Raw genomic sequence first — 23,923 nt, 5'->3', positions numbered from 1 at the left:
TTCTTAGCATAACCTTTGGTAATAATATTAATAAACTTAATAAGAGCAAGAGTAAAATAACAGCAAAAAGCACCCAGGCAGCGTGTCACGTGCTGTATTTCATTCAGTCATTAATCTCATGTGTGAGAGCTTCGAATGTCTTTCTCCATTTTACAGATGAGAACACTGAGCCGGGCGTTAGAGGGACCTTCCCCACGTCAGCCTGCTGATCAGCGCCCGAGCTGACCCCTTTCTGATGCTGTCTGCTTCCAGAGTTCTTGTCCTTTACCTCTAGCATCTGGGACCTTGGGAGCCAGGAATTGTTCAGATTCCCTTCTTGGAAATAATTTGATTTACCTGGGAAACTAAATTAAAAATCAAAAAGTTGCCCCATGAGAATGGAATTCGATCAGAAGAAAAGGAACCAGGTTTTTTGTGGGGGTTTTTTGGATGTTTTTTTTGTTTGTTTGTTTTTGGGTTCTTTTTAAATGTCTGTTTATTTACTTATTTTGAGAGAGAGAGAGAGACAGAGAGAGAATGTGCGCGAGAGAGGGAGTGAGGGGCAGGGAGAGAGGGAGAGAATCCCAAGCAGGATCTGCACTGTCAGCAAAGAGCCCAGCTTGGGGCTTGATCTCACAAACCCACGAGATCATGACTTGAGCAGAAATCAGGCATCGGATGCTTAACTGTCTCAGCCATTCAGGCACCCCAAGAAGGAGGCAGATTTTAATGCTATTCTCTAAATCCTTTTTCTTTCCAGCAGCTGGGTCATCTTTCAGTGCCACATAGTTCATTCATTCCGTCGTTTATTCAATTAACAAACATTTTAAAAGTGCCACCTAAAGGCCAAGCACATTGTTGTACAGACAGAGTATAGTGCTAAGAATAAAAATACATATTTCCTGTTCTCAAGGAGCTCTGGCAAAGGAAACAGGCAATAATCTATTCTGTACATTCAGGTACAATTATAATGGTCATCAATGCAGTATAAGCATCGGTGCATAGAACAACAAGAATTTATAGTAAGAGGAACAGACCTGCTAGGAAAGGCTTTGCCAAGGAAATAAGTGGCCAAAGAAGGAAGAAGAAGCAGTACCTGGGGACAGAAGGGGTAATGTGAGGAGCTTGTCAGTTGTAGAAAGGCTGTTACAATCATTTGGGTATAGATTACCCAGAGTGGAGCTTGGGTGGGTGGTGGTGGAGGACGAGGAGGAAGAAGAGGTCGAATAGACGGCATGACAGGTTACGAAGTAGATAAAATCGGGAGGCCTTAACGGACCGGGTCTGGGGAAAGGATGTGTTCGGAGTGACTGCAGGGCATTTGACTTCTGAAACAGGGCAGAGCGGTGCTCTTCCTGCCCCGGACCCCGGAGAGAGGATCCAGTTTGGGGAGGAAGGTCAGCAGTGTGGTTTGGGATATCCAGTCGACGTAGAACATAGCTCTCAGACCGACACTTCGGAGGGATGGGGACCGGACATATCAGCGTGGAGGTCACCTGTGAGTGGCTGGTAACCGAAGCAAAGAGGGCATGAGTACCTTGAGGAGAGTCTAGAATAAGGAGAGAGGGCTGAATGCAGTTTTGAGAAAGTCTGAGTTCCGCTGCCGGGGTGGAGGAGAATGGGCCTTGAGGAGAGAAGAGGGTGAGCAGCCGGACAGGCAGGAGGCAAACCAGGAAGTCAGTATTCCAGAAGCCTGGAGAAGGGGGCGTTGGTTGGTGCCGCTTGGGAGGGTGGGAGCCTCGGTGGGAGCAAGCGCGCCGAATGCTGTAGAGAGGTTGGTGAAGTTGTGGGTTGAAAATGAACTGTTGGGGGAAAACCTTAAAATGCTGTTAAGTTGGCGGAGCGCAGGCAGGAAGATGAGATACGTGAGACTAAGGGATGTGTGAGGAGATGCGTGTTAACGTCATTTTCTACCTCTTGTGGGGCAATGTCATCGTTGTTCACAGTATTATTGTGCTTTACAGTGAATGTTTCATTTAACGAGACGTGTTGGGGCGCCTGGTGGCTCGATCGGTTACGCATCCAACTCTTGGTTTTGGCTCAGGTCATAATCTCGCAGTTCGTGTGTTCAAGCCCCACATCGGACTTTGTGCTGACAGCACAGAGCCTGCTTGGTTGGGATTTTCTCTCTCTCTCTCTCCCCTCCCGCCCCCCGCCCCCACTTGCTTGAACATTCACATTCTTTCTCTCAAAATAAATAAATAAACTTAAAAAATAAATAAAACAAAGAGACAAATGTTTATGCTGAAAAGAAAGAACACCATTTAGCAAGTAGATTTGTGTGTGTTCATGCCTAGGACTAGAGCCTGATCTTGCCTCCTCGTTCAGTGTACTTGATACTCAGACCGCATTGCCATAACCACTGACCTTTGTCTTCTCCTTTTTGCCCAGCAAGTTTTCCCTTTTTGTTTTCTTTGCCCGGCATGGCTTAGTAACTTACCTACATGGGATTAGTCAAGCAGACATGGCAGGGGCTGGGCAGAGTCACCAGGAAAAGGAGGCTACAGCCTTAGAAAGCCTGATGTCCTACTCAGACTGGGCCAGTCAGAGCCCCATTACACACACGCTTTTATAAAGGTCATACGTGTTCATCAGAGAAGATTTGCAAACTACTAGATACATACAGGTGAAAATTTAGATCTTCCAGGATCTCACCCTCAGCAACCCTCCTGGCAACACTTTGATTTTAAATATATCTTTCTAGCTCTTCCTGTTGCTTAAATATTTGTGCGTGAGTTTAATCAACAGAATTAATTTTTCCCATCAAGTTGTGACAACATCTATTACCTGTGTTAGGGTTCTAGGGTGTTTGCAGGTACATTGTAAAAAATATATATATTTTTTTTTAGTATTTTTTTTAATTTTTTGATTTAAGTTTATTTATTTATGATTGAGAGAGAGAAAGCACACAAGCTGAGGAGGGGCAGAGGGGTGGGAGGAGACGCAGAATCCAAAGCAGGCTCCAGGCTCTGAGCTGTCAGCACAGAGCCTGACATGGGGCTCAAACCCACGAACTGTGAGATCGTGACCTGTGCCAAAGTCAGAGGCTTAACTGCCAGAGCCAACCAGGCACCCCTCAAAAACTTTTTTAGCCTATAAGCTCCTCACATTCCTAAAACCAATATGTATTTATTTCTGAGATCTATTCTCCATGATTCATTCATTCATTTATTCAAACATGTATCGAGTCTCTGTCCCAAGGAGGTCCTACGCTAGAAGAGCAAAAACACAGAGATGAGCGTGTCAGGGGGCTTGCGGTCCAGCAGCTCACAGTGTGGCTCATGTACACCCACGAGCAATCCACGTGCCGCGTACCACAGGGAGGATGCACAGTACACAAGCCGGTGCTGACGGAAGTGGTGATCAGCTGTGGTTGCAGGTTAAGCCAGGGTCATCTTTTTAAAACACAAATCCAATAATGACATAAATATTTATAACCACAGAAACCATACTGGGAATACTTTGCAACCCGAATCATGCTTTTGTTCACTTAATGTTGTAATATGAGCACTTTTTCATACCTGTTTGTTTTTTTAATGTTTATCTTTGAGAGAGAGCAGGGGAGGGGCAGAAGCGAGGGAGACACAGAATCTGTAGTAGGTTCCAGGCTCTGAGCTGTCAGCACAGAGCTGGATGCAGGGCTTGAACCTACAAACCATGAGATCATGACCTGAGCCAAAGTCAGACACTTGACTGACTAAGCCACCCAGGCGCCCCACATACCTCACGTTTTTAATAAGTCTTCATATCATTTTTAATGGCTGCAGAATATATCTTGCTTGAATTTACTTAACCATCCTAGTTGTTGGTTATGTAGGATGCTTCTAATTTCTCATTATTACAAATAAGGCTACAATGAAATCTATAAACTTAACTCTTGTCAGCAATTTAGATAGCTTCCTCCGGATTTGGGTCTGGATGTGTCCATTTCACCTTATTCTTGTCAAGCTTTTTAAAAAATGTAAACTACTCTAACTTTATAGGTGAAAGTTGGTATTTTACTTTATTTAATAGAAATTACTGCTCGGGGCACCTAGCTAGCTCACATCAGTAGAGCACGTGGCTGTTGACCTCGGGATTGTAGGTTTGAGCCCCACATTGGGTGTAAAGATCACTTTTAAAAACTCTGTTACTTCATTTCATTTGACCCTCAAAATACCCTATAAGTCAGGAGGCCAAATTTGCCCATTTCAAAGGTAAGGGAGCTATTGATTGGATAGCATCTCAGATTTCTTAATTAGAGGATTCAAACCATGCTGCTAAGACAAGACTACCAGATTATCAGGGAAATCGGAACTAGATTTCATTTTGCAAGTCATAAGTGAATACTGTTTTCCGTATGATGTTAGGAAAAAAATAAAGCTCTCTCTGTGATTTGCACCTCTCTCTCTGAGGGAGGAAACAACCTACCCAAAGGCACGCAGCTGCTGAATGTGGTTTTCCGTTCTCAGCCCAGATCTGTCCGCTTTTTTCTTCTCCTGCTCCTGGAAGACTCTTCCCACTAAGAAATCTTATTTGCTAGACCCTTCCCAAGAAACAAGTCTTACCACTTGGAGATTCCACATTCTGCCTCTGGGTGCTTGGGAAGGGCCGGTAAACAGTGTTTTTGGACCCAGCAGACCCCAGCCTTGCAAATACCCTCTTGCCGTGGACCAGAGTGTTTTACTTCAGATAACTGGTGGCAGTCCCCATTCTGCCTCCCTCCATCTCCTTTCTGTTTAAAAAAATTTTTTTAATGTTTATTTATTTTTGAGAGAGAAAAGAAACAGAGTGAGCCTGGGAGGGGCAGAGAGAGAGGGAGACACAGGATCGGAAGCAGGCTCCAGGCTCTGAGCTGTTGGCACATAGCCTGATGCAGGGCTCGAACCCCAAAGACTGTGAGAATCATGACCTGAGCCGAAGTTGGACGTCTAACCAGCTGAGCCACCCAGGCGCCCCTCCATCTCTTTTCTAAATGTCTATCTCCCTGAGAAAGTAGCTCTTAAACAGGAGGGACGTGCATTTTGCTGTTTTTTTTTTAATCCTGAGTAATGTGGATTTTTTTTGCAATGTTTCAGGGTCCATATGACTTAAAAGTTTTGAAAAATGCTCATGATAATAAATTCAGACAACGACGAAAGTACATAAAGAAAAGATAGTCTTTCCTTCTTATCCTACCTTCCAAAAGTGATCACTATTAATACTATGGTGTATGATTTCTAAACTTTTTCTTTATAGAGATACATATTCATATATATGTTCTCTGCGCTGTATATTCTCTGAGTCTTGCTTTTTTCTTTTTTTAATTTTTAATGTTTTATTTTGTTTTTGAGAAAGAGAGAGACAGAGAAAAAAGCAGGGGAGAGGCAGAGAGAGAGAGAGGGAGACACAGAATCCGAAGCAGGCTCCAGGCTCTCAGCTGTCAGCACAGAGCCTGATGTGGGACTTGAACTCACAAACCGTGAGATCATGACCTGAGCTGAAGTCGGATGCTTAACCAACTGAGCCACCCAGGCGCCCCAAGTCTTGCTTTTTTCAATGTTAGATCTGAGACATCTTTCCCAGTTGGTGCATTTAGGTTTATCTTTATTAAAAATAGTTGTATTAGTATTGCATCAAATTGCAGGGTCAGATATGTGCATTTTAAAAAACAAGATCTTTTTAAGTGAAGGACATAGTCTCGTGGGTGCATCTGGTTGTAGGCCTGCAGTGAAATGACTTTGGGCAAGTTATTTATCTTTTCTGGGCCTCAGTTTCATTATCTGTAAAATGAAGATAGAAAGGAATACTTTGCGTAGTTGTGAGGATTCAAACATACATTCCTTTGAATGTTAAGGTCCTTCTGCCTATATCGGCTAACGGTGCTCTATAAACTGGGAAGCCTTAAGTATGAGTTCGCCGGGAGAATAATCCAGAACGAGATGTGTGCTTATCCTGTGTCTCTTCCCCACTCACCTTAGTGACGTTTCTGAGTCTCTGCTCGATAAGTGCCTCTATACCAACCACTCGCCTCACCCTGACATCTTGATCCGGACTTCCGGGGAGGTGAGGCTCAGCGACTTCTTACTCTGGCAGGTGAGCAACTGGCAACCACGTCGTGTTTGTGGCAGCCTGAAAGCCGTGGCTGGCCCACAGGGTGGATTTAGTGGGCTCGTCCCCACCCCCGGCTGTGCTCGTACCAGAGAACTGGGGATGGGGGCTTAGGAGGTCCTGGAGAAATGTATCCAGACTGTGCCTGGGAACATTTGCTGTCCCTTCCTCATCTGTCCCAGGCTCCCAGGAGCCCTCTAAAGTGCCTAGAGGAGGGGCGCCTGGGTGGCTCAGTCGGTTGAGCGTCCAGCTTCGGCTCAGGTCATGATCTCGCGGTTCATGGGTTCGAGCCCCGCATCAGGCTCTGTGCTGACAGACTGCTCAGAGCCTGGAGCCTGTCTTCAGATTCTGTGTCTCCCTCTCTCTCTCTGACCCTCCCTTGCTCAAGCCATCTCTCTTTCTCTCAAAAAATAAATAAAACATTTAAAAAAATTTTTTTAAGTGCCTAGAGGAAAGTCAAGGCTACCCAGCTGTGGTTTAGACTTAACGTGTGCCACCGGTCAAAGCCCTGGACATCTGCCCCGTCCCTGAGCATAAGCGGCTGCCTGGCAATCTAGCAGGACCTCCAGCGCCTCCGAGCTGGAACTTTGCAAGTTACTTGTCTCTGTCCTTCAGACAACGGCCGCGTCTGTGCAGCACAGTCCACAAGGGGTATAAACTCTGTGCAGACTCTTTCTTGGGGGCCTGCTGTTGCTTCTCACTCCATTCCCCCAGTGTAAGTGGTCCCCCTAAAGCTCATAGCCAAATCAGTTTGCTTGAAAATCCCCCGCATCTGCTAACTTGGCCCTGAAGTGGCACATGATTGCAAGAAGTCCTTGTTCAAGGAGAGGTTGGAGGGAACTCAGCTTAGAAGCAAGTTCCAGAAATTTCAATGGACTATATAGTCTTTAGCTACTGAAGATACTGTCAGTCTTTGGCTATATTGAAAGAAATAATGTGCAGCTTATGTTTCTCTGGTCCTACTCTGCTGGTCAGATCATGTCTGGAGAGTTTACTTCTGGGCACTGAGTTAAAAATTTTTTTTAATATCCTTATTTTATTTTGAGAGAGAGAGAGAGACAGAGAGTGAGCAGGGGAGGGGCAGAGAAAGAGGGAGACACAGAATCTGAAGCAGGCTCCGGGCTCTGAGCTGTCAGCACAGAGCCCGACACGGAGCTCAAACCCACGGACCGTGAGATCATGACCTGAGCCGAAGTCGGACACGTAAACAACTGAGCCACCCAGGCACCTCCTCTAGGCACTGAGTTTTAAAAGGCTGCAGTGGTAAAGTGGAGGACTTAACAGAAGCTGTGAGCCTGGATGGCAAGGAATCTGGAACTCATGTCATATAAGGAATGAGTGACAGATAGTGGTCTGAAAAAGGGAGGCCTGGTGATAATTTGTTCCCTCAGGAAAAAAATACTGAATTCCTCCTTTGTGCTGGGGATATGGCAATGGCCACGTCGGAAGTAATCCCTGCTATCTTCAGATTTATAGTTGGCAAAGGCAAACTGAACAAGTCCTTACAACCTTGAGGACAAATAACAGGCAGCTTTAATCTGGCCTTCAAATATTTGAAAGAATGTCGCTTTGAAGAAGAAACAAACTTGTTCCAGAGAACAGACCTGAGACCTTGGTAGAAGTTCCAAGAAAAATGACATTGGTTTAGCACAGCAAGCTGTCTGACAACTCAAGTTGTCTCCCTCGAGGCACCGAATTCCTCACCACTGAGGGGATCAAGCAGTGGCTGTCAAGAATGTTCCAAAAGGGATCCTTCTATCAATGAAGGTCACCCAGCTCTGTCGTCTGACTGCTTTACGTACATTATCTTAAGTTTCTTAGTACCCTAAAAACCAGGTAATTCTCATTACCCAGTTTTACAGTCGAGGAGACTAAGGTCCAGAGAGGTTAAGTAACTTGCCTCAGGTCAAACGGATGGTGAATGGTGGAGCTCACATCCAAAACCAGGCAGTCTGGCCCCAGAGCCCATGATCTTAACCGGCATGCCCTGCTCTGCTACTTAAAAATAAAAACGGCAGCTCCCATTTGTTCCTTGCTGACTTTTATCAGACAACATGTCTCCCGGATGACCTCTTAGGGCCAAGAGCCAATAACATAATCCAGATGTTATTTCATCGTCCTAAAATTGGCTCTCAGAAAAATCCTGGTGGGAATGTTGATCTAGTCTTGCTTTAGTGCTGCCTCGCTGCAGACAGGTGCCTCAGATGACCCCTCCCCACGAGTGAGGTAAATCGGGGCTGGCGGTGGTGGCAGTAGCGGCAGCTCAAGGTGCCCGTGTCAGCTCGTCTCTGGGCTCCTGGGTCATGCTCAGCCTGCTCCTGTGGAAGCCTGACCCGAAGTATGTTCCAGCAACATGCTACTAAACTATGCTGTCTTCCTTCCCCCGCTTTCCCAGACCTCCCACTCCTGCTTGGTGTTCCAACCCGTTCTGTGGCCGGAATACACATTTTGGAACCTCTTCGAGGCCATCCTGCAGTACCAGATGAACCATAGCATGCTCCAGGTAAGAGCTCAGGGCTGGTCTGACTGGATGTGAGAGAGGAAAAGGTTAGCATTGATTGAGCACCCACTACTTATACAAGCCACTTACTACTAAGCTCATTAATGACGATAGTAGCTATGACTTATTTACTATGGTCAGGCGCTGCGAACATTTTATAGGCACTATCTCATTAAATGTCCCCAAGATCCCAATGACATAGGTGTTATCGGCCCCACTTGTGCAAGTGAACACACTGAAATTATTTTTGTTAAGGACACATAACCAATAAGAGACAGAACTGAGATTCAAGTTACACGTCTTTAATCTCTTTGCCACGGAAACCCAGGAAAGGCCACTTGGTGAGGCCTTTATTCCCTGATGATTTGAAGCTAATCAAAGATTGTGTCAGTGGAAGTATACAAGATTCGAGCCTCTTCCAGAAGGGATAAAGAACAAAATAGCACTGCCTTTCTATTGTACAAAACTGTGTTCTGCCAAGACTGGAAGTTCTCTTTTCAAGTTTGATCACCAGCTCTTGAAACAGGTTTTATTAGGAGGCAGAGTCACCTAAGTCACCTGCTTAGAGTTCTTAATGATGATAACGGTGGTGTGTGTGGTGGTGGCAGCAGCTAACATTGAGGGCCTGCAGAGGCACTGCGTTGTTTTCGTGTAGGTTTGCTCATTTAACCCTTCCTGCAGTCCCATAGGTTTGGTGTCTTTGTTTTCCAAATATCGAAACAGAGGGGCAGAATAACTGTCTCAAGGCCACAGATTTTTTGAACCCTTAGCTGGTGCTGTTTCTTGAGGCTAGAGAGATAATGGCCAGGAGGAAATAATGACGTTAAGTCAGGGCTTCTTAACTCCCTTGGAGAATCTGGTGAAAACCAGAGACCATCTCCCTAGAAAAGTTGCACAGATCACTCTAACGTGTGGCATGTTGCACAGGATTCTGCTGATCACTGAGCCTCGTAGACTACTGCCAGTTCACAAAACCCCTGGAATCTGTCCGTGAAGCCCAAGTCCAGAATTCCTGGAGTAAGTCAGTCAAATCATGAAGCTTTGGTCATATATGCTTGGTAATTTTTCTCACACTATGAGGAATTGAAAGAGGAAGTTCTGTTCAAGTAAAAGGAAAAACAGCAGAGGCTCAATTATCCACCATCAGCGAGGAATGACTATCAGAATTTCCCCCACGACCAAAGCTCCTCTAAGAACCAAAACTTTTGTCTATCCTTTTCATTTCCTCCTATCCTTTTTCGATGGAAAACTTTCTGAAAGGTGCCTTTTACATAATCATTGATACCTACTATATACCAGGCTCTTGATAACAATGATGATGATGAATCACATCCTAGTGATGTTAATAATGATCATGGCAACTGCTGTCTTGAAGCACTTCCTTGGACAGCGATGCCCTTGACTGTTTGCCCAATCTAGATGGTCCCAAAATACTTGGCTTCGGGATTTGTTGTATGTTTTGGTACATCGTCCATCTCATTTTCTACCACTGTCAAGTGGCTAATTTTGACAGCATCCTTCCTTCTCTTCCTGTTTACTGTGGGGTTTTTTGCTAATTTTCCTTTGGTATGTATTTTATTTTATTTTTTAGAGTTTATTGTCAAGTTGGTTTCCATGTAACACCCAGTGCTCATCCCGGCAAGTGCCCCCCTCCATGCCCATCACCCCCTTCCCTTCTCCCCCTCCCCCATCAGCCCTTAGCTTGTTCTGAGTATTCAAGAGTCTCTCATGGTTTGCCTCCCTCCCTCTCCCCGACTATTTTTCCCCTTCCCCTCCCCCATGGTCCTCTGTTAAGTTTCTCCTGTTCCAGTTATGAGTGAAAACATATGGTATCTGTCCTCCTCTGCCTGACTTGTTTTACTTATTTCACCCTCGAGGTCCATCCACGTTGCCACGAATGGCCAGATTTCATTCTTTCTATTGCCATGTAGTATTCCACTGTATATATAAACCACATCTTCTTGATCCATTCGTCAGTTGTCCTATTTACTGTTTTAAATCAGCTCTAGGCAAGGAAACCAACCAGTCACACTTGTTAGAAATATGTCTATAAAGTAAGTCTAAACGATCTCTGAAGCCCAGAGAATCTTGGTGCGTGAGCTTTTGTGTATGGATATTCTTCTCTCTGATTGGCTGTTCAGAAGCCTTTTATAGTATTTTCTGGTTTCTGAAATGCTTTCCCGCGTGGCTGGCAGAGGAGTTAATTTCATTCATTGCGTAATCAGTGTCTAGTATAAGTCAGGTCCTAGGGATTCCTGACCTTCACAGATCTCACTTGAGGTAGATAATAACCTAGTAGGGGCGCCTGGGTGGCTCAGTTGGTTAAGTGTCCGGCTTTAGCACAGGTCATGATCTCACGGTTCGTGGGTTCAAGCCCCGCATTGGGCTCTGTGCTGACAGCTAGCTCAGAGCCTGGAGCCTGCTTCAGATTCTGTATCTCCTTCTCTCTCTGACCCTCCCCTGCTCCCACTGTCTCTCTCTGTCTCTCAAAAATAAAAACACTAAAAAAAAATTTAAAAAAGATAATAACCTAGTAAACAAATATGGAAGATTGTTTCAGATTGTAATAAAGCTGTGAAGAAATAGAGTAGTGTGCTAGAAAGTAATGAAAAAAGCAAGAGATACTGAATAGAGCAGTCAAGGAAGGCCTTTCTGAGGAGGCAGTTTTTATGCCATGATATAAAAGATGAGAAGTAGCCAAATGTGCGAAAATCTGGGGGTAAGGAACTATTCTGTATTCCTTCAGTGCAAGGATTCAGAGGGTATCAAGTTTGGGTCTAGGAAGAACAAAGAGGCCAGCGCACGTGAGAGAGAAGGTGTGGGACGGGCCGGGAGGGAGTCAGGCCTCTGTTATACACATCCGTGTGGGCAGTGGCACCACGTCTGAAGAATTTTGATCAAAGGACTGACTGGATCTGATTTACATTTTGCAAAAATCACTCAGGATTTTCTGGGGAACAGCAGTCAGGGACCAAGCTCCTATAGTAGTTCAGGTGAGAGGCATTGGTGGGGGGCAAGGGGGTGTAGAGGGAGGGGGAGGGCTGAGGACACCGAGATGGGGAAAAAGATGTTAAAATGGAAACAAATAAAAGTCACTAATATAACCCGTAGAGAAAATAATTCATTCAAGTTACCCAAATACAGTTCTCTGACTATACACCTTTAATAGAATATATTCTAAGGGTGTTACAAACCAAAAGGAAATTTAAACATTATTTAAGAGGGTTTTATTAGTGGTAATGTTGGTGGTATAAGTTTGAAACTCTTATGTATCCTGGAGGATAACACACATGAGTACAAATATTACTTACTAGGAACCAGGACGTTTTAGGCTCTGGCCCGGGCAGTTGGGGGGATGGTTCTGGTTTCTCGGGCGAGTAGGGGACATGTCCGAGGACAGCTATCAAGAGTTCTGTCATGTACCTGCGAATCATAACTGCAAACGTTTATTGAGTTCTTACCACACCATGTGTCCGTGACGTAGACTCTGTGTAGTGCAAGAAGGTAAGGTACTGTTGTCACTGGTGCAGTTTCTAAAGTGAGGAAACCATCGGGCGCCTGGGTGGCTCAGGTCATGATCTCACAGTTTGTGGGTTTGAGCCCCGCATCGGGCTCTGTGCTGACAGCTCAGAGCCTGGAGCCTGCTTCAGATTCTGAGTCTCCCCCTCTCTCTGCCCTACCCAACTCACACTGTCTCTCTCTCTCAAAAATAAACATTAAAAAAAATTTTTTTTAATTAAGTGAGGAAACCAAAGTTATAGCAGAGGTATTGACTGTCTTGACTCTGTTTAGCAGGCCCCTTAGGGGTCCTGGCCAGGCTCTCTCTACCCAGGAGTCCTCAGAGCTCTGTTCCTAGAAGGCGTAGCACTTCAGCAGAACAGCAGAGGCACTAAGGGTAGATTCCAAACTAACAACATCCTCGCCAGTCTGGCCTCAGACCAGGGAGCCTATCTTCCCAGCATCTCCCTTTTATGCGCCCTGCATTGTGCGACCACACTGGACTCCTCTTCACGGTCCTTTGTTCAGTTTTCCCGCCTCCGTGTCTGTGCTCCCATCCCATCTCCCAAAGTCCCGCTGTTAAAACCTGAGCCGCTCTATCTCTAAGCCCAGCATGGTGTGTCTCTCCCTGCAGGAAGCCAGGGCAGGAAAGTGGCTTCTAGACCTAGAGCAGCTCACTGGCATGAGTGTACCTGGTGCCTGTTAAAGGAAGCAGGGACTCAGCTACAAGCTGTTTGAGGCCCAGACCTTCGTATCTGAAGGGACCTGGGCAGTGTCCAGGTGATCACCAGTCGGCCACAGAGAATGAGGGCTGGCAGGAGGAGGAAACCTGGGCTCAGAGGCAGTAAGACAGGGAGAGCGTCGGCAGGGGAGAGGCGCTGGTGGTGCAGAGCCACTGATCTTCAGATACAAGCTGCGTGATCAGAAGGCCCGTAAGGGGTCCCTGATGTGTTTGGTTCACCTAGTCCATAAGAATGGTGTTGCAGGAGATACATGTTCCCACTAAATTTCCTTTTTTTTTAAATGTTTATTCATTTTTGAAGGTGGGGGTGGGAGGGGTAGAGAGAGAGAGAGAGAAGAAGACACAGAATCTGAAGCAGGCTCTAGGCTCTGAGCTGTCAGCACAGAGCCCGACACGGGGCTTGAACCCATCAACAGCGAGACCATAACTTGAGCCGAAGTCGGAGGCTCAGCCGACTGAGCCCCCCAGGCGCCCCTCCACTGAACTTCCTTCAATGCATTTGTCAGAGATTAAACACAAGGCTGGATCAATCAACTATTTTATTTCTATTCTATTTTATTTATTCAGGTAGTCGCTGTCTTCTCCTTAGGAAAAGTTAAAAGTTTGAACTGTTGTCTCAGAGATTCCTGTCTTTGAATCATGGCGCTGCCTACTAGTTCTGTGACTGTCACCCTTCAGAGGATCATTTTCCTCATCTGTAAAACGAGAGGAGTGATGTTAATAATAATACCTGCCTCCCAGTTTGGATTAGGGTTCAGTAAGCTAATACACCAAAAGTACTGAGAGCGGAGCTGGAAAGGAGTTCCTTTGCAGAGAACGGCGGTCAACACCGTTCCCCATATGTGTCTCCGAGCTCTTCCCCGGAGTTCTCCTGTCTCCAGAAGAGCCGGAGAGTCGGAGCACCCTGCTCATCCTGTCCCTAGTACAGTTCCCTAGGCAGACCCTGGTGGTGCTGGAGTACACTGTATTTCTGGCAGGGTAGCGGTCTCCGGCAGCCCCCAGTAATGCATCCCCCGTGCTACTGGCCTGGGCATGTTGACTGCGGCAAATGGGAACTTATGGGAGGACTTGTCACTGGCTACTGAATGCTTTGAAACCACATGCCTGCAGCCTCTCTCCAGGCCCAGGCAGTGCAGCGGAGGACTTGCGGATTTATGTACTGGGGACCTATTACATCTTGTTCCCCTAACTCTGCTGAGGAGTGAACAAGAGCAGCGAGGCTTAATGCCCAGGAGAGATATAGATGAATAGGTTAGAACCCCATTTCTCAAAGTGGGCTCCATGGAGCTCTTGCACCAAGACTGCATAAGGTCTATACACAAAGTCTCTAAGGAAGTTATTAATGCCTTGACTGGTCATTATACAGGGACAGCAGGCAGTATGGTCAGGGAGAGAGAAATTAACTTTTAGGACTTCTTGAGCCTGGGTTTTCTGAGGCTGAGTACCTGAGAAGACTTAGAACACCTCTGAAGTGTTCAGGTGCAGTTGTCTTAGCCAAAAGGCTGAGAAGCGATTGAATTGTGCAGTAGATCAGACCATGTGGAGGCTGGACAGACAGGCATCCATAGGCAGGCCACTGGTTGCCCACTGCACCCCTAGAAAGTGCAGCTTACCCAGAGGCACAAGACACATTTCCCATAGACGTCTCAAGAAGCTCCTGTAGTGGAGAAATCAGTGGAAGGAACTTTATCCCTCTGTGTGCCCTAGGGCAAGTCCTTCCCTACTTTGGCCTCAGTGTCCTTGTCTGTACAATGGGGAGACTGGACAGATGGTCTTTAGGAGCTCCTTTGACTGTAGTCTCTTCCTGCCTGGCACTCAGTCTGGGGCTTGCCATTCAGAAGAAGCCTATGCCTCACAGAGTGACTTTAAGCAACTCTGTTTCCTCCCTCTGTGGCTGGGCACCCCTTTCCTTTCTGTTCTGCCAGAACTTACCTAGCTGGCTCTGGCTGCAAGCAGTGACCACGGAAGGGCACCTAACCATCAGTGCCAGCTGCGGGCCAGGCGTTCATTTTCTCATTCTTCCTCACGTTGCCCATGTGCAGAGGACTTGCTCTGGCCCAGTCAAGCTCTTCGATCCATTCCGTGTGTGTTTGCCACTTCTCACTGCCTGATATTCTCCCCCCAACCATGCGCCCCACCTTACCTAAATCCTCCCTGTTGGTTCAAGTCCAGCTTGGATTCTGTCTGTCCATGAGGTATCACGGTTCCTTGACCTCCCATCAGCCACAGAGCCTCTCTTTGAGCTACATTGCCCTTTTTCTTGCTTCTCCGATGACCTTTACCACATTCTACCTAGTATTATGGAACTTTGTGTATAGATCTGTGGCCTAATTGGCCCATAAGCACCTGGATTGCTGAGACCATATCTTGCTCGTCACACACTAGTAAGGTCCTGTACGCAGGACCATCCAGCAAGGTGGAAGGCATTCACAGCGACTTCTCAAACCCATTTTAGTCTTCATAGCTCCACGTGTAAGCTCATCACCCTCGCAGAAGAGTGCCCTTGAATGCCTGGGTTCATGCAGGACCCTAGGGAGGGATTTTCCAGAATTTCCACTTGTCATCTTTATTCATACAGTAAACCTTTATTGCTGAGAGACCCTAGCGAATCACTTTCCTACTCTGAACTTCAGGTCTGTTTCCAGTAGATAAAAAGTAGCTCCATTGTGAAGGTCAAGTGCTTATGCACGTGTAAGATATTCTTTAAAGGGGGAAGACAGAGCAATCCAGGTTTACAGGCTGAGCAGGACACAGACAGGTACACAGATACCATAATACAAGGTAGAACGTGGCAAGGGTCATCAGGGTCTGAAATGCCAAGTTGGTGGCAGTGTCTAGTTTGTCACACATGGAATAGGTCTGGCAGGAGGGGCTGTGGTGCAGAGGGTCTGCGGCCGGTTCGGGTGGCACGAGCAGAGCCATCGGGGGGGCACAGCAAGGCCTTGGTTCTGCTCCAAAGGGATTGTCCCCTCTCCAGGAGCATCTTCTCTGCCCTCCTGAGATCATACAGTCGATCGATTGAGTATTTCACAGGTACAGGGTGCCCAAGTGCCAGAGAGGATAAAGCCACACAGCCTCTGCCTTTTAGGAGTTTGTCCGAAGAGCCATAAATGTATGAGAGGTGCGGCCAGGGAGCACGATCGCCTCCCTGGTGGGAGAGCTCGTGCGGGGAATCCAGGGTGCTCAGCCAAGTCTTCAAGTGCTGAGTTTCTAACAGAAAAAAATGGGACTACGGACACTGAAATTTACTAGGCAGAAAGCAGTTAAGAGCTGAACCTGTTTCTCTCAGTGTTGGTAGGAGGAGGATTGTTTGCTGGAAGAGTCAGGCCGGTCTCCGTATAGGAGGCAAGTCTGGAGCCAAACTCTGACAAATAGCTTAGGAGGCTGGGACGATGGCACCCTCACAGTGACCTGGGAAGCCAAAGAAAATGACCCAATGGACGTGCCTCAGGCAGGAATAGAACCTTCCCAGCAGCAGAGAGTAGACAGTAACTTGTGAAATTGCTGCTTCAGTTTGAGAGCCTGCTAATATGCTAGAGAAGGTTTTGCATATATTATCGCTAATCCTTAAAACTCTTCAAGGTAGACACAGCCCCCACTTTACAGATGAAGAAATGAGGTTAGGAGAGGATTTGCCCAAAGCCACAAAGCTAGTTTGTGGGGAACCAGCAGTCAGACGTACATTTGCCTGGTTCCCTTCCAGGTGTGAACCTGAGAATTTCAGGAAATACAGAGGTCCCACCCAAAACAAACCAAGATGGGCCCAGAACCCCCACCACCATGCTTACACATCACGGGCACCACCTCTGCACACCTCCTCCCAAGCTTCTCCAAATCTGGTACAAACTCCCCATTGTTCCACTTAACTTGGCCCATCTGGTGCCCCACCCCCTACCTCCTCCATCCCAGTTCACTCACACCTAAAAATGATCTCCCAATCCCTGCTTTTCTCTAGCAGAAGGCCCGAGACTTGTATGCAGAAGAGAGGAAGAGGCAGCAGCTGGAGAGGGACCAGGCCGCAGTGACAGAGCAGCTGCTGCAAGAGGGGCTCCAGGCCAGTGGGGACGCCCAGCTCCGATGGACACGCTTGCACAAACTCTCAGCCAGACGGGAAGAGCGGGTCCAAGGCTTCCTGCAGGCCTTGGAACTTAAGCGGGCTGACTGGCTGGCACGTCTGGGCACAGCATCAGCCTGAGCAGGGCTGGCCTCCTGCCACTTTGCCCTGCCCTCTGCCTCCAGGGCCCCACTCCCCTTTCTTTTCTTGGTGAAAGGCACCTCCTTCCTAAGGATTGAACTGTTTCCTTTACTTTGCAAGGGAGCCCCAGAGGCCAGGTCTGCTGGCCATAGATCTACCTTTTGAGCTGCCTGGGACAGTGGCCGCTGGGGAGGGTTGAGGGGACAGTCTCCTGCAAGTACCCTAAGCCCAGCTCTGGTCACCTGTAGCTTTGGAGAACAGAGAGCCCCAGTTCTTCGCTGCCCACTCCTTCCGCCTCTGCCACCTCTACCTGTGCTCCCAGGTGCATTTCACTTTCCCACCAGCACATCCTTCGACACAGAATTTCAGGGAGGAGGTCTCCCCAGAACCCCAGCCCTTTCTCCATCGTCTTAGCCTTCCACCCGACTTTCACAAAAGATTTGGCTCCACCTTGGGTCTGCTGGTAAATAGCTAATAGACAGCCAGCGTTATTTGGGCAGGGGAGGGGAGGGAGAGACAGAGAAAATTTGCCCATCTGCTGCTCCTCCCCCTGGGCTCTCCACCTGGGATTTGCTATTGAATCTCTACCCCCTCCTACCACACAGTGCTGATTGCTCACTGAAAGGCTCAGCGCCCCCAATGGCGCGCAGAAGCCAGGCGGGTGATTACAATCCAATTACCTATTGTGGACTCAGCCCACACAAGCTTCTCTCCTCCTCTTGCAGGGCTTGGGGCCAGGCTCCATGCCCCTGTGCCACTGGCCCCCTCCATGGCCACAGGGTAAAAGGAGGGCCTCTAGGCCCCCATGAATCTAATCCACCACAGGCCGCCTTCCCCTGGAACACCTCACAGGACCCGGAGCAAAGAAACAAGCACTTCTCCCAACTGACTGACTCCTGTCCTCATCATCTCAGACTCTGTTTCCCACAGCCTTGGCCTTTGAGGCTTTCTGTTCGGGGAAGAAGTCCCCCTAAGTCCCCCCTGAGATGATTTACTCTCCGTGTGGCAGAGTCTCAGCTTGCTAGGGCCAGGGCTGCCCAGCAGGGAGAAGAGGGCCAAGTCAAGGGCTGTGTCCTCTCCCTGCCAGGCCTTGTTGCAGAGCTGCTGAGAGGATTAGTGCCTTCGAAGAGCTGTCGGCCCGAGCAACTCAGCTTCAGGTGCCTGGAGTAGCAAGCACCAGCTTTTAATACCCACCAAATGCCACTCTGTTTAGTCTTCCCATTTTACTTTGGGCGAACTGATTCCCCAGCACCTCCCTCTAGGGGAGAGGTGGGGTCTTGCAGGCAGTGCTCAGAGCGTGGTCTTTAAACCCCCAACTGCCCTGCATCCCAGTCTCCTCTTCCCCTTCCTGTGCCAGGATACCTGGCGCATAAGACCCCTTGGCCACCATCCCTGCTCTGAGAATCAAACAGAAATGCCAGACACTGCGATTGAGAAGCCAATCAATGCACCCTTTGGCAAGCCCCCCCCCCCCCACACACACACCTGGCATTCCCCACAACCAATCCCTGGCACAGGGTTCCCAGAGAGCAGGTGCTGTACATTTTCCAGCTTTACAATGGGGCTGTTGACAGCCTTAATTAGGGAGGCATGAATTATGCGGCTATAATGCAGAGCCCTACAATTAAGGCGGGAATGAGGGGCTGGAGGCAACAAACGGAATCTGCCCAGTGAGCATGGCGATTGAGTCCTGTCTCCGTTCTGTGTCTGACTTGCCCTATTATGAATGGGGTACGGATGATTAATGGAGCTGGTGTCTCTCTTCGGCCTTAGGTCCTGTAGTCTGAGGAAGGTGCACAGAGCGGGATGGGTAGGGGTGGAGGGACCACCACTGTCAAGGAGCAGGGGCTGTAAACGGTTGATATGAACTCCTTGTGATTGTTTCCTACCCGTAGGATTTGTACAAACCAGATCAACCTTTGCCTCGAGAAACTAGGTGGGACCTATTTAAATGTGTCACCTGTGAGCCAGTCCCCCCACTTGAGGATATTTATTGTGTTCTTGTGTTCTCCTGGGCCTCAAATAGAATTTTAAAAATTCTTTCTTAGATGTATAACTTGTTTACAAATAGTACAGCAGAGGGAACACCCTGTTTTGTGGCTGCCATGGCCTGCCGTACCCCAAGTGCGCTTGGCTACCTCCAGGATCCCCAGGTTTGGGGGCGTGTGGGGTTGGGGAGCCAGTGGAAGAACCCTTTGCCATCGCAACACCTGTTCCTGTACTTGTTTCCTAATCCCCGGACTCTTTCCTCCACCCTCCCTGTCCTCGCGCAAGTGAGAGGAAGCCAGCCTGCCAGTGTGGAAGGAGGGATTTCGCCAGCTGCGTTTGCAGCGCCCAGGCTTGGTGGCCGCGTCGGGTGGGGGCAGCTGAGCTTGATGTCTCCGGAGCGGGCGGAGCGAAGGGGGAGGGGAGTGCTGGTAGGCTTAGGCGGCTGCTTTCCATCATTTTCTGGCGGGGTCTTGAGGTCCGAGAACACCGGAACCTGAGGGAGCCACCCAACGGGCTTTGGGGGGGGGGGGTTCGTTGGCATTTGGGGAGGAGGCTGAGAAACGGGTGCTGAAAGGACAGCTCCTACCTGCCCCACTGCACCCGAAAGGGATCTCGGCGTGTGAAGTCTCCCCCTCGAACCCCCCACCCCCACCTCGAGTGGACCGCTTTCCAGGTGAAGAGCACGAAAGGATTCCTCAGAGTGGCAGCTTGGAAGGATGCACGTCCGGCTGCGCCAAGCTGGCTTCCCCGCTCTTTCCTCACTTCAGCGTCAGCCTTGGCCCTGGGAATTGCAGCCTGTGCCTCCAAGCCGCGCGCTTCCTCCCGCCTCCGGCGGAGAAGGGTGGTGCGGCCAGGCCTCGAAAACCCTTCTTCTGGGGCCCACGGCGGGAACAGGAAGGAAAGCGGCCGAGATGCGCCCTAAGTGTCGCATGGCTTGGAGAAGTGGGTAGCTTGGTTGCATAAGGTGGAAGGAACTTGGTAGTTTGCAAAAGCCAGCTCTTGGCGGGAGCCGAAACGCAGAGCCCGCCGATTCGCATCCCCCTAGTTTATTGCCATCGACGCGCGCCTCCCCCACTGCGCCCCCACCCCCTAGGCGCGCCGCCGTCTCGCGCGCCCTCCCCCCCCCCGTACCCCCCTCCTCGCTCCCTCCAGAGGAGGTGAGTTTAAACCCCGCCCACGTGACCCCAGCTGGGCCAATGAGCGGCGGCGGGAGGTGAAATCCGGTTCTAACCGGTCCGGGGCTCCCAGCGCTATAAAAACTTTATAAACCCCCCGGAGCCCGAGCAGTGTGAAGAAGAGGAGGCGAGAACGACCCCCTGACCGGCCAAAGCCCGCGTGCCGCTGCATCCCCGCGTCCAGCGCCCACGTCCCGCCGCCGTCGCCACCATGCCCAAGAGAAAGGTACGTGGCGCGAGGGCCCTCAGGCGCTGGGCCGCCACTGCCGCCGCCACCACTGCTGCTGTCGCCGCCGCCGCTTCCCCGGCTTTGGGGCGCGAGTATCGGCGCCGGGCCAGGGGAGGCTCAGGAGCCCTGCACAGGAGCTCGAGACGGTGTCAGGCTGCCCCGGGCTAACCCTGCGCGGCTCGGCTGCCCGCGGGCGCCAGAGGCCATATTGGAGGAGCGGCGGCCGCGGCGGGAGGAGCCATGTTGGCGGCTGTTTATCCCGCTCCCCTCGGGCTCGACGTGCCCGCCCCGCGCCCCCTCCCCCATCTCCATGCCCCCTCCCCTCCCCTCAGGCGGGCAATTCAAACCCGAAAGGGCGGGAAGGCGGTGCTCGGGTTTGGCGGGCGGGGGAGCGCGCTGCCGCCAAAAAACCGCCGCCGTGAGGGGGCGGGGCCGTGTCCCTCGGGGGCGGGGCTTTCTAGTGTGGCTCCGCCTCCGCCCACGGCCCCGGCGCACGAGACTCGCGCCGGTGCGCGCCGCTGCCGCCCACGAGTTCCCCTGGCTGCGCGCGCCTCCAGCCTCCCGCCCTCGACGGCTGCTATGGTAACGGCGCCCGGGCCCCGCCTCCGGAGGGGTTTGTTTGCACCATCTGCAGCTGTTGCTTCTCGCTGGCGCGGCGGCGCGGGCTACGCTCTTCCGCGCTCCAGTTTAGCGCGCGCGGCCCGGGGCGGCTCGGCGGAGACTCTGGGCGGCCTGGGGCACGGAGAGCCGCCTTCCCTGCGCTCCCTGGGCCATTTCGGGCGTGACGCTTACACAGAGGAGCAGCCCGCCTTCCGAGCACTTCGGGCACTGGCATGGGAGCTGGGGATGCTAAAACCGGAAGGTTCGTGTGTCCTAGAGAAGTTGTGTGCAAGATTTCCCCTTTAGTTTTTTTCCCTTAGGATTACTGAGCCTTAGGGAGCCCTTAAGAATGGATTGCATCAGAAGCTACAACTTTCTTCGGTCTTGTTTGTTTTTTATAGGCTGAAGGGGATGCTAAAGGAGATAAAGCCAAGGTGAAGGATGAGGTAAGTCTAAACCAGGCTTTCGGGCTCCTTTGCTTAGCCATACCCCTCGTCCTGAATCCCTCTAAGCTCTCTCCACTTCTGTCATCTAGAACAAACGGATCTCAACACTTTTCATCTTTAAAAATGTTCTTGATTGGTTCGACTGCCCTGTTTCTAATTTTTTTTTCTTCATTAACTTAATAGCCACAGAGAAGATCTGCAAGGTTATCTGCTGTAAGTGTCTTCTATTAAACTATCATGTTTATCTCTGAAACCAAAAAGCACTAAGAACAGTCGTCTTTTGTTTTCCCATGGGTTTGGGTCAGTGCCTGGTTGTGAATGATCCGCTGTTGTGTGGGTGCTCACTCGTTTGATAGATTTGCTGGTTCTGAAATGCTGTGGCTGTAGCCAGAGTGGGACACTTGGCATGTGTTGTTCACACGGGTTTCTGAAGACCGGGAACTCCAGCTGAAAGCCAGCCCCTTTTATTTATGAAATAAGAGAAACTTCTGTGCCTGGGGAACTGTGGTTTGGGTATGGGTTGTCTCTTTGGTCCACCATACTGATAGTGTCTTCTTGTTTTCCCTCAAATAAAAGAAACCTGCTCCTCCAAAGCCAGAGCCTAAACCTAAAAAGGCCCCTGCAAAGGTGAGTGGAGTGGAGGGACCGGATGCTTCTAGGTGTTGAATAAGGCTGTGCGGTTTCCCATGTTGCAGACAGTACTGCTGTATATCAGTGTCCCCTATTGGCACAAAATTGATCTATGAGAAAGTTCGTTTGGACTGGCCATTAAAATAATGTCGGGGGGCTGTCCGGGTGGCTCAGTTGGTTCAGCGTCTGACGCTTGATTTCGACTCAGGTCATGATCTCAGTCATGAGTTAGGGCCCAGCCTCCGGCTGCTTGGGTCTCTCTCGCTTGCTCGCTCGCTCATCCTCCCCTTCGCTGCCTCTCCCCTCCTCTCGATCCCTTTCTCTTAAAATATTTGTTTTAATAAAAAACGTTGGAATTCGTCGTTTTCACTGAGTGAGGCCTGTTCTTAGTGTCTTAATTCACAGTGGTGACCCCATTAGTGGATCTTGTAAACTGTTTGGCTAGCTTGCTTTATTCCTGAAATTTATATACAGGTTTTCTAATCAAGAACTATCAGAATAAAAATATGTGAACAACAAGATTCAGGGGAAGATTCCTCCATTTATAGGAAATTGTACATTTGAAACCCAAGTATTTTTACTTATTTACACTCCCATAACTTGTATATTTAAGACCACAGCAGATGATAGATTATTTGGCCTTACTTTTATCTTTACCAGTTTTTATCAGTGGGGAAAGGTTTCTAGGGTGTATGTGAGAGAGAGAGAGAGAGATGGATCTTTGGTAAACAATCCTACTTCTTAGCAGAACTTTGCAGACCATACCCTGCTAATGTGAAATTAGAAGAAAACACTCTTTTTTTCCTCCCTCCCATTTTTAGAAGGGAGAGAAGGTACCCAAAGGGAAAAAGGGGAAAGCTGATGCTGGCAAGGATGGAAATAACCCAGCAGAAAACGGAGATGCCAAAACAGACCAGGTACAACTGCCACTTCACTTTCTGTTAAGTCTGCTCTGAATCCGTTAGTGATCCCCAAAGCTTTTTTTATTGCTTTTCTCCTGTGTCTGTCGCTCGAAGTATGCTTTTCAGTCCAGAGTTTGCTTGTGGGTTTTCTCTTAGCTTGAATTCTGGATTCTTAAAACCTCTGCGACCCGATAAAGGGCACTGTAGTGGGAGATCCCTGTCTGTCCTGAGCTCCTGCTACACCTTAGAGTTTTCAAGCTGGGGCTAAACTCCGGTCTTGTAGTGTGTCCCCTTCCCCAATTTTTCAGTAAGGTCCGGAAGGGAAGTTACCTACAGAGAATCTAAACCCCGAATGTGGGCCTGGGAGCAAAGTGATGCTAGGGATAGAATGTGAATAAAGATAGTTTTGCATCCACGGGTGGTAATGTTGTATTAATCTTTCTTTCAGGCACAGAAAGCTGAAGGTGCCGGAGACGCCAAGTGAAGTGTGTGCATTTTTGATAACTGTGTACTTCTGGTGACTGTACAGTTTGAAATACTATTTTTTATCAAGTTTTATAAAAATGCAGAATTTTGTTTTACTTTTTTTTTTAAGCTATGTTGTTAGCACACAGAACACTTCATTGTTGTTTTGGGGGAAGGGCATATGTCACTATTAGAGTATCTCCGAAGCTAGATTTGTACAAGGGGGGACACCGCTCCCTTCTCGTTCCTGAGAAACTTCCTCTTGGTTCCCAAAGAGGAGCGATTTCCTTGATGTTGACACACAGCAGCCACCTTGGCACAAAGGCCTTGTGGTGTGGAAAATCTGAAGTTCATTTTTTTATGTCCTTTTCTCCCTCTGCCTTCAACATAGACTTGACTCCCTTAAACCCAGAGACCTGTTGGAACCAGACCCCACGAAATGGTTCCCAGTATGTCAGGCAATCTGGACTTTACAGTGTCACCAGGGAGATGGCATCCCTCAAA

General features: G+C 49.0%; 2 protein-coding genes across 5 annotated transcripts in view; both read left to right on the top strand.

Annotated features, from left to right (window-relative positions):
• The window catches only part of DHDDS (dehydrodolichyl diphosphate synthase subunit), a 31,330-nt gene extending 12,305 nt beyond the window's left edge, over positions 1–19,025 (top strand). For 2 of the 3 annotated variants that reach the window (XM_029948460.1, XM_029948458.1), the window contains exons 7-9: positions 5,919–6,033; positions 8,444–8,551; positions 16,744–19,025. In XM_029948460.1, the coding sequence (XP_029804320.1) occupies positions 5,919–6,033; positions 8,444–8,551; positions 16,744–16,983 (463 nt within the window). In that variant the 3' untranslated portion in view covers positions 16,984–19,025. The remainder of the gene's footprint in view (positions 1–5,918; positions 6,034–8,443; positions 8,552–16,743) is intronic. The other variant, XM_029948459.1, reaches the window with a different exon arrangement.
• Positions 19,026–20,165: 1,140 nt separating this feature from the next.
• Positions 20,166–23,535, top strand: HMGN2 (high mobility group nucleosomal binding domain 2). Of its 2 annotated transcripts, none has more exons than XM_029947602.1 (6): positions 20,166–20,373; positions 21,378–21,422; positions 21,606–21,635; positions 21,999–22,049; positions 22,874–22,969; positions 23,403–23,535. In XM_029947602.1, exons 1-6 carry the CDS (start codon positions 20,359–20,361, stop codon positions 23,436–23,438), a joined length of 273 nt encoding a protein of 90 aa, XP_029803462.1. In that variant the 5' UTR covers positions 20,166–20,358; the 3' UTR covers positions 23,439–23,535. The 2 variants fall into 2 exon arrangements, 1 of the variants encoding a protein (XP_029803462.1); XR_003911795.1 differs by lacking the exon at positions 20,166–20,373 and adding an exon at positions 21,071–21,238.
• Positions 23,536–23,923: the final 388 nt, after the last annotated feature.

Source organism: Suricata suricatta, chromosome 8 (assembly GCF_006229205.1).
Source record: "Suricata suricatta isolate VVHF042 chromosome 8, meerkat_22Aug2017_6uvM2_HiC, whole genome shotgun sequence".
NCBI classification, from domain to species: Eukaryota; Metazoa; Chordata; class Mammalia; order Carnivora; family Herpestidae; genus Suricata; species Suricata suricatta.
This window is presented reverse-complemented; position numbering and strand designations above follow the sequence as displayed.